This window comes from Cannabis sativa, chromosome X, assembly GCF_029168945.1.
Source record: "Cannabis sativa cultivar Pink pepper isolate KNU-18-1 chromosome X, ASM2916894v1, whole genome shotgun sequence".
Lineage (NCBI taxonomy): Eukaryota > Viridiplantae > Streptophyta > Magnoliopsida > Rosales > Cannabaceae > Cannabis > Cannabis sativa.
The window spans coordinates 56,844,422-56,855,198 of NC_083610.1; the positions used below are offsets into that span (position 1 = coordinate 56,844,422).

The window sequence follows — 10,777 nt, forward strand, 5'->3', positions numbered from 1 at the left end:
TCTACAACAGAGTTTACTTGCATTTGGAGAAGTGCTATGTTCTTTCCAGACCATTGGTTAAAGTAAAGCTTAGGTTGGATGCATGGAGTATGCATCGGAAGGGACCGATATTGAACTTTGACTTAGATTTATTAAACTTACCGTAATATCTATTCAAGTCAATATCGTCTAGTTGATCCTAGATCAAATGATCTTAATCCTGTTATGATTAGGCTCAATCTCGAGAGGCTATTCGTGTTCTTTGATTTGTTAGTTAAGCCTACTTTTAGGTCAGGGTGATACGTACATTTTGGGAACACGGTAGTGCAATTGAGTGGGAGCGCTATCATAAACATGGAATCTATAGCTTCTATCTGGCGAATAGTAAGCAAAGGATGATCTCCTTCGAGCTTGACCAAACGAACATAAATGGTGGAGTACTCATTTCACATAAGCTGAAATATCATTTATACGGGGTCAAGTGTTTTTAAGGAATAAATACATTGTAGGGTGTAACGGTAATTTAATCCCTTTACAGTGTAGATCATTCATATAGAGGATCATTGATCACATTAGGATTATAACAATGGATAACTAATGATGTGTCTATATGGTGGAACATATAGAGCATTCTATATACTGAGAGTGCAATTCTAAGTTCTATGCATGGATTCAACGAAGAATTAATAAGTTAGTGAATTTTAGTAATAAATTCTTGATCTACTTATTGGAAGCTCGGTTATATAGACCCATGGTCCCCGCACTAGTTGAGATAATATTTCTTGTAAGACTCATATAATTGGTTTTGATTAATCAATTATAATTCTCAAATTAGACTATGTCTATTTGTGAATTTTTCACTAAGTAAGGGCGAAATTATAAAGAAAGAGGTTTAGGGGCATATTTGTTAATTATGATACTTTGTATGGTTCAATTATAATATTTGACAATATTATTTAATAATTATTTATAGTTATTAAATAGTTAGAATTGGCATTTAAATGGTTGAATTAGAAAATTGGCGTTTTTGAGAAAAATCAGATGCAGAAAAGATAAAACTGTAAAATTGCAAAAAGTGAGGCCCAAATCCACTAAGCATGGCCAGCCACTTTTATAGGCAATTTAAACTGATATTTTTATTATTTTAATGCCAAATAATTCAAACCTAACCCTAGTGGAATGCTATAAATAGATAGTGAAGGCTTCAGGAAATTTACACTAAAAATTTTCTACTTTTTCATTCAGAAAAAACTGAGCCTTCTCTCTCCCTATCTTTGGTCGAACCCACTCTCTCTCTCTTCCTCATTGAGATTTCGAAATTCTTAGTGTAAGAGTAGTGCCCACACACAGCAAGTGATACCTCAATCATAGTGAGGAAGATCGTGAAGAAAGACATTCAGCAAAGGAGTTTCAGCATCAAACATTCAGAGAAAGAGATCCAGGTTCAGATATTGATAATGCTCTGCTACAGAAAGGAATCAAGGGCTAGATATCTGAACGGAAGGAGTCATTATGTTCCGCTGCACCCAATGTAAGGTTTCCTAAACTTTAAATGTGTTTATTTCATCGTTTTAGAAAGTTCATATTTAGGGTGTTAATAAACATACTTGTGAGTAGATCTAAGATCCTGGTAAAATAATTTCCAACAACTGGCCTCAGAGCCATGGTAATTGATTTACTTGCAAGAAATTTGGACTTTAAAACTATTGTTTGTTTGTTTTTGGATGGTATCATGTTGTATTGAGTGTTATTTGATGATAGATTGGTGTTTGTGAATTTTCGTTAAAAATAAATGAATATCTGTTGGGAAATTTGACAATATATGCTTAAAAATAAATAGTACACTAAAACTATGCTAGCATTTTTTACATTATGCAAACTATACTTAAAACATTTTTCCCTTACAATTTTACCCCTAAAACAAATAAAAAATATTCATAACACTTTCTCTCTCTCTATCTTTCGGATTTCTCTCTCTCTCTCTCTCTAGAATACACACATTGCCACCACCGAAGCTAGTGTTCAGCCGCCTTACTCAAAGGGAACTTGAAACCCAACCAAAGCTCTAAGAAAGTCATTCCTTTAAACAATAATGGGTATGTAATTTCTTTAGTAATTATTGTTTGATTTAGATGTATTTATGTTGAAAGTAATAGATCTACACATATCCGTGGTTTTTATGTACCCTTTTGACACCCTTTGTCAATGAAACACGAAATGCAGCAAGTCTGCGTGTTTACTGGTTTTTTTTGCAATTTTAGCGATATTTTTCGACATTGTTAGCGACATTTAGCGATTACTAGCTGACAAGAGGTTAGGGATGACATTTAATGACATGTATCGACATGTCGCGACACAAGCCGCGACACATAGAATTATTGTGTTATATTGCGGATATTTTTATTTTTCTCGACAAGTTCGCGACGTTTGTCGACATACTTTTTTTTGTAATTGGTTCGCGATAAGTAGCGATAGGTTCGCGATATCTTGCGACATCTTGGTTTGTTATAATTTGTGGTCATTTTGGTTTGCAGATTCAAATGTGTTTGTAGTTGTACTATATGATGGGGCTTGGGCAGTTGAAGGTTTCAACTGGATATTCAATAATCCAAAAAGTAAGATGTTAATGTTTGAGGTTGACACTACTTTAGAAAAGATGAATGATATTTTGTATGAAGAGTTGGATATAGACCCTATTGTGTATGAACTGAAAATAGAGGTGTGTTATATGTACATGAAAGACAATATGATACCGCCAGAAGTTTTAGTGAAAGATAGTCAAGTAAGATTGTTCTTAAGAATGAAGGCAAAAATGAGTGTGGAGAACTTGCTGCCACTGTTTGTGACTAAGGTTAAAAGGCATGCGCTTTTGGGGCCTACTTCGCCAACTGTCCTCCCAAGAAGTGTTGTTGGGAGTTTTGTCCCGTAAACGCATCCAGTAGTAGGGATGAATGAGCAGGCCCCTACTAATATAGATGAGGATAATAGGGTTGACTATGGATTTGACCAGTTCAATGAGTTTGATGGTGCATTTTACAACAATGATCCTATAGTAGATTTGAACGAGGATGGTGATGCGGAGTTGGAAGTTCATGAACCTATAGAGGTACCTTCTTTAAGGTTAGAACTACCTCCACCATCTCCACCACGTCCAAGGGAGCAAAGGAAAGACCAAGAAAGAAGAACCCCTCGGAGTGAAAATCACGAAACACCAGGCACCGGTAGCAGCCGCCCAGGTCCTCCTCGTAGTACTGTACCATCTGATTTTGAAGTTTGTACAAAATTCAAACCTATTGTGTGGACAAGGGAAGACATAGAGGAAAATAATATTTATACAACTTCTTTTACTGGTACACATTCAGGGGAAATATATGTTGGCAAGCTGTATACAAATAAGACTGAATTGAAAAATGTTGTTGGAAGGTTTGCATTGAAAATGAATTTTGAGTTCATGGTGAAGAAGTCTGGGACCGATGTTTTTTATGCGACTTGCAGGGGTTCAGATTGCAAATGGAGAGTGAGGGGGAGGAAGAGGGCACGTTGTGACATGTTTGAGGTTACTGTATTCCACAACGAACACACATGTAGCCTGGATTCTAGACATGCTGATAACCGTCAAGCAGCACCGTGGGTTGTTGGCCACCTCATTAAGAACAAGTTCAAATCAGATGGAACTAAGTACAAAGCTAAAGACATACAAAGGGATATGTTTTAGGAGTATGAGATCAGGATGAGCTATGAGAAGGCTTGGAGGTGTCGAGAGAAGGGACTTATGTATTCGAGGGGTACGCCAGCAGCAGCTTATAGTCAGTTACCTGGTTACTTTTACGTGCTGGAACAGAAGAATCCAGGTACTATTACAGACATTATCACAGAGGATAACAGGTTCAAGTACTGTTTTTGGTCACTGGCTGCTTGTAGGAGGGGATTTAAGTTTTGTCGTCCTGTGATTAGTATCGACGGCACGTTCTTGAAGACAAGGTTTGGGGGCACAATGCTAGTTCCTGTAGCGTACGATGCAAATAACCAACTGTTTCCGATTGCCTTTGCAATTGTTGACAGCGAGAATCATGACTCTTGGAAGTATTTCTTGCAGAAGTTAAAGGAAGCGATTGGGGAGGTTGAAAACTTAGTGTTTGTATCGGATAGGCATCAAAGCATTGAACATGCTGTCGAGGTTATTTTCCCCGAAGCATGCCACTGTGCATGCTACAAACATATTTCTATGAATGTCACCTACAAGTTCAAGACTGATGTATGTAACACGCAAATATGGTTGGCCGCTTACACATGGTCGAAGAGGGAATGTGATAGACATTTGCAGGTGCTCCGACAGATGGATCCTCCCATCGCTGCTTATGTTGACAATATAGGATTAGAAAAATGGGCTCGTCCTTATTGTCTAGGAGACAGGTACAACATCATGACAAACAACGCTGCAGAAAGCCTTAACAACGTGACTGAAGAATTCCGGGCATATCCAATAACTACTCTAGTTGAGTTCATAAGGTTCACACTACAAAATTGGTTTGCTAACCGTCTCGAGAAGGCAAGTAAGTGTGTTACCCCTTTCGCAACTCATTTTGAGGAAGATTTGATAAAGCAACACGAGGATGGTAGACGTAGAAGTGTCCTACGTAACGGTGCACAATTGTTGAATGTTGGAAGAGGTGCTGACGGTTCTGACTTTGAAAAAGGCGGAGATGTGAACTTAGTTGAGAGAACATGCACTTGCAGCATGTTCCAATTGTTGAAAATTCCTTGTCCCCATGCATGTGCCGCAGCGCTTACTCCATTTTGTCAGTGTCTACGCTCTGTCATCCCTCTATTACACAAAGGAGACGTGGAAGAATACTTACGATGCAACAATTAATGTTGTGGGCGAGGAGGATGAATGGGTGCTTCCAGAACACATGCAGAACATGAGAATCGGTGTACCAGTGGAGAAGAAACCTGTAGGTCGTCCAAGAAAGAGCAATGCAGAAAGACTACGGACTAACCGATTTCCATCGAACGGTCAAAAAGTCAAGGAACCACGCAAATGTTCAAACTGTGGCACATTGGGACACAACAAAGCTACTTGCAAGGCCAGGGTTTAAGCAGCATTTTCGTTTTTAAATTGCATGCATTATTGTTATTATGGTTTATGACATGTTACTTGTATTTTTTTATGTATGACTATGTTTTATCGACATTATTTTTTGTGTATGTGGTTGTTTACTCTCACTATCTCAGATTTTTGTATATAATTGTGTATTTCACGACATTTTGCGATATGTAGCGACATTTTCACGATATGTTTGGAAATTTATTTTATTCTGGACAAGGTCCTGAAATTGTGACTTTCCACGACTACACTAGCGACATGTCGCGATATAGGAAGAACTTTTATTAATTCTGGAATAATGAAAAAATCGCGACTTTCCACGACTACACTAGCGACATGTGGCGATATAGGAAGAACATTTATTAATTCTGGAAAAATTTAAAAACTACGACTTTCCACGATTACACTAGCGACATGGTGCGATGTAGGAAGAACTTTTATCAATTCTGGAAAAATTTAAAAATAGCGTCGTTTCACGATTACTTTTGCGACATTTTGCGACATTAATGGAACTTTTATTTATTCAGTGAAAAGTCGATATCTAGCGATGTTTAATGATTACATTTGCGACATGAAGCGACATGTAGCCTTGCAATATTTGCATAGAGATCCAGGTTTCACCTGTTTACCATTTAAATAACCTAACTTGCAGCGACGGCAGCCTTCGGGGAACCCTGGTGGTGGAGCCGGCCATACACCTGTTTTGTTAAATTTTTTTTCAAGTTTTAGAAACCTCCACTCGTTCATAAGCCGTTCATCTTCAAAACGTTTCATGTCGTCAAGCACTTTTTGCATTTGAGGCGTAATTTCCCCACAATCAGGCTCCTGCTTGATCTCTTCAGGAGTAAGAATCGGGTATTTGCCCTTGTTCCTTCTAGTAGACATTGCTAAGAGAATTATCTTGTAGGGGTAAAAATTAAGAAAATATGTAACTTATGAGATAGACAATTGGCTTTTATAGAGAAAACTAGTAGTTGGGAAGGTGGGATAATAAATGTAAAAATTGAATTACACAATTGTACACATGTTTGTCATGCACAAAGCAATCTGGGCAATTTTCGCGACATGTCACGACACAGGGCGACATGTTATCGACATAGTGAAGTAGTTGGTTAGGCGGGATAATAAATGTCACACATTAATTACCATTTAATGTGGAAACGTCTTTCGTATCGACGTTTCGCGACATAATTGCGACATGTTGACGACATCAACTGAAGAGTCAAAACATGATTTTACTATCGACATTTTAACGACATGTTCGCGGTGCTTTAGCGACATGAACCCAAACACTCAGAAACTAAATTTTTTCGACATGTTAACGATTTTGTAGCGACATGTAAGTAAAAATTTTAAAATTGAACACTTTTCCATATATAAAAACTGTACAGTACTAAAAACAACTATGCCACTATGTTTGTACAATTGTAATGGAGTTCTTCAAATACAAAAAAATTACAACCCTTGTAAATTATATTTCACCAAGTTAAGTTCTGATAAAACAAGTCTACACACCACCGATCTCTGAACATTCTCATGCTATCGTCTGTAATGTTGTCCAAGGACCGATTCAGCATTAGGTGTTCAATGTACTCAAGTGCATAGACCCCGCAATCACCACTGAAAAATTAACAACAAACACATTTAGAGACTGAACTGCATTTAAAGAGTAATGGCAAATGAAATAATAATATACTATATTAACAAATACCTTGTTTTACTTTGGGGAACCACCTCACTTGGCATGCGTCTAGCATGCATTTATCTGAGTTGGCTACTGTCCCCTAAGTCCACATTCAGAATGTTGTTGTTCACTTGATCATAATAGCCAGTAGACCTCAGCAGATGTGGAAACAACTCAGTCCAAGGTAGCATGATGGCATCAAACTGTGCGTCGGTGGTGCATGATAAATCATTATCGTACACCCGAATCTGCCACATATCAATATCTACCTCAACAGCAACCCAATGTTTTTGATGATCGAAGTACAGGACGAAGTATATGAAGTTCAAATCCTTCCAACATGGCATGTAACGACTCTCCATACCCAGATAGTACTGGTTCACTGCATCTGGCCATTCGAACGTACTTCTGTCACAAGTCTGGCAGCTCCAAATTCCTATGAGGAATTGTGGAAGTGTTGTGTCCAAAATCACACCTGGCTGAGGGTACAACTCTGGAAAATGATGGCGTCTCCTCCTCATCAAGTGTGATATGGCATCTATGTGCTGCATAAAAAAAAGAGAAGATTAATCAATGTCGTAAATAAAGTCGCGAAACGTCGCGAACAATGTCGTTAGATAAATTTGCCGAATGTCGCGACATGTCGTTAAACAGAACGTACAGAAAATGTGACCATGTCGCGATAATGTCGTGACAATGTCGCGACATGTCGACAAATAAAACAGAAACCAAAAAACTTCTGTATCAGCAATAATGTCGCGAAAATGTCGCGACATTGTCGCTAACACATCGACAATAAAATATATGTTGCAAAAAAAAATCAAAAATACTAATTAATTATTAAATACTTACATCATCGTGAAGCCACTCCGCCCTAAGAAACAAAGTTGTGAAGAACTTGACATCGCCAACACCGGTGTGCACATTCCTAGGTCGGGCATTGGGAATGTCTCCAATCAACCACCTCTTGAACGTACGAAGCAATCTACGGTCTGTTGGTCTCTCCGGGTCTACGTTCTCTAGAAGAACTCGCCTCTTTTTCTTTTCCGCAGTGTAGTCGTTCAAGTACTTTGGCGGCTTCCTCTTCCTCACAAATGGCACATTTTCTGGGGGTCCAGGTAGAAGTAGTACTTCGTCCTGTGATTGTGTATCCCCAATGGCCGTGATAATTGCTTTTGCGACATCGCATAATGTCGCTAACATATCGCGAACAATGTCGCGAATGTTCATTTTCAATAAATTTAAATAAAATACAGAACAGTAAAGAAACATACCCGACAGTTGAATAACAGTGCAATGTCGGTTGCCTTGACATCTTGTTTCCGCTGGCCCTCCGGTGTTTTCCAGCTTAACATTCTGGGGAACTTGGTCCCGTTGCAGTGGGCATACTTCTTCCCCAACTTCTCAATTGCTTCGTATGCCCAGTACTGAAAGGTAGGTACATAGCCACTAACAGTGTACTTTGCCTCCTGAGCAATCTTCTTCCCCTTCTTCTTGTCAACATTATCCTTGTAATGTTGCATATTCTTTCCTAATGTCTCCATCAGCTTACGAAAAGCGTGCTCGCCCCACGGGTACTTAAAGAAGAATTCGAGATCGTTAACAAACTTCAACATCTCAGGCCAAACTTGGACATTGCCCTCCTTTGATACTAATACACCTTCAATGAAAGCGATCAGTCCAAGCTTGTAGGCATCATCTTTATCTTCGCACCTCTTAAGTTGGAGCATAAGGGAGTCCAACTGAACAGAACTCTTCCCTTCAAAATAAGTCCGAACTAGATGGTCGTTGGACTTGGTGTGTATTTCCTCGTCTGTAGGGGCACTACCCATAGGTAAGCCAGTAATGAGTCCAAACTCTATCCGTCCGAATCTCATGTCATTTCTCCCTACATGAAACCAAACCTCATCCTCCTTTTTTGTGTCCACTTTCATTTTTCGTAAGAGGAGGCTGTGGACCAACGCGCCGGAGAAAGTCAACTCTCCAGCTTCCCAAAAGTGTCCGAAAGGACTAGCCTTCACTGTCTCAACCAAATCCATCTCAGTAAACTTGGCCTTGATATATCTGAACCTATCTGTACCCCGATAGGTAAGACGTCCCGTGAAATGAGAGGAAATTGGAAGTTTAAGTTCAGGAGCCATCTGCAAAATTGTCAACAAATTTGTTAGAAGTATGTCGCGAAACATGTCGCAGTATGTCGCTATACATCGCTAAACATAATCCTAATCAAATCGCCAAATATGTCACTAATATATCTCTAATGAATCGCTAAACACAAAAAAGAGGATGAAAATCTAGTCCTACGTATAACTGTTATATATCGCTAATATATCGCAAACATGTCGCCAAACACACATACAAGTCGATAAAAATCATGAAACCTACGTACTAAATGCAATATCGCGAATTATGTCGCTAGTATATCGCCAACACGTCGTGAAAACCACGGTTATCAGAAAATCCCCAACTTTTCTAGACGATATCGCGTTATGTCGTGAACATAGTCGCGATACGTCGCAAATTTTGCACAAAAACCAGAAAATATACCAAAACAATGAAATTCAAACGAAATCAAACACATTGAACATAAACTAACTACATTACTTTAAAATGAAGCACAAACAATTAAAAAGTAATGAAACAACAAAAAAGTTTAGAAAAATACCTTTTTTATGGTTTTGGATCTGGGTTTCGTTTAGGGGTGTCGCGAATTGGGGTTTCTCGATCTCGTCTCCGGTGCTAGCGATATCCTCTGCTGGTCGTCTGGGGTTTCACGATTTCTTCTTCGAAGAGTTCGCGATGTCGTCTGAGATGGGTTTCGCAATCCCTTCCTCTGGACGTCTGGGGTCGGGTGGTGAGGGGGTGGTCCGTCAGTGGAGAAGAAATGGGGTGGGTGTCGTGGGTGGTCCGGTGAGTGAGGGGGTGGTCCGTGAGGTGGTCCGGTGAGTGGGGTGAGTGGGCTGTCTGGTTTGCGTGAGAACGAGAGAGAGAAAGAGAGAGAGAGAGAGAGAGAGAGAGAGAGAGAGAGAGAGAGAGAGAGAGAGAGAGAGAGAGAGAGAGAGAGAGAGAGAGAGAGAGAGAGCGAGAAAACTGAGAGTTAGAGGGAGAGTGAAAGTTTGAAATGGGGAGGGTAAAGTTGGGATTAAAATTAATTGGAGAGTATTTTTTTTATTTTTTTTTACCTAGTATATTAAAACAATATATGCTATTTTTAAGCATATATTGTCAAATTTCCCTATCTGTTTCTGAAATTATTTTTATTGGATAGTATGGAAAAAATTAAGCAAGTTACTTTTTTACAGAATTCAATTTCGATTTAATTTGAATTAGTTATGATTTTTTGAAGATTTGAAAAAATAGGAGTTGTGCTGAAATTTTCCTGCGATCGCGAAAACTGTCCGTACAGCTCACAATTTTTTCGTTTTTCTTCGTTTTTTCATGATTTTTCATGGAATTAACTTCCGATTTTTCGTGTAGTTCTGTATTTATACTATTACTATTCCTAATTCAATTCTAATTGTCATTTTGAATTAATTTAATATTTTTTAAATTTAATTGAAGATATTAGTGTAATTTGAATTTGAAAATAGTTAGCATCTATCTTTTTTGCTTAATAATCTATCTTATTTTTTAAATTTGATTATATCTTATCTTATTTTTAAATTTAAGGTCAGATTTAAAATATTTTTAAATTAATTTTTTTTAAAAAAATAATTTGACCTTATTTAAATTTAAAATAAGATAACTATAATCATGTAATTTTGAAAAGGTGTAAGATATTTTACTAACTTTTAAATTTTGTTATTTTATTTATTTAAATTACATTTAAAATCTGAAAAAGATATTCATTTATCTTTTTTAATTTTTTATTTAATTTTTATTTATAAAATAACATTTAATTTTTAAAAGTAGTTAGCAAATTTTGAAATGATATTTAGGTTGGTTGAAACCTAATTTTTCAAAATTGTAGGTTTAATTTTAAATTTAATTTTTTTAAAAAAATTTTC

General features: G+C 37.6%; 1 protein-coding gene across 1 annotated transcript; it reads left to right on the forward strand.

The window, feature by feature from the left end:
• Positions 1–3,709: 3,709 nt before the first annotated feature.
• Positions 3,710–5,078, forward strand: LOC133032287 (uncharacterized). Its single transcript, XM_061106177.1, has 2 exons — positions 3,710–4,684; positions 4,764–5,078. Exons 1-2 carry the CDS (start codon positions 3,710–3,712, stop codon positions 5,076–5,078), a joined length of 1,290 nt encoding a protein of 429 aa, XP_060962160.1.
• The last annotated feature ends 5,699 nt before the right edge of the window (positions 5,079–10,777 follow it).

Coding starts and splice junctions, on each gene's coding strand:
- LOC133032287 (XM_061106177.1), top strand. CDS start 3,710: ATGAGCTATGAGAAGGCTTGGAGGTGTCGAGAGAAGGGACTTATGTAT. Junction 4,685..4,763: donor ACTTTGAAAAAGGCGGAGAT/GTGAACTTAGTT, acceptor CATGTGCCGCAG/CGCTTACTCCATTTTGTCAG.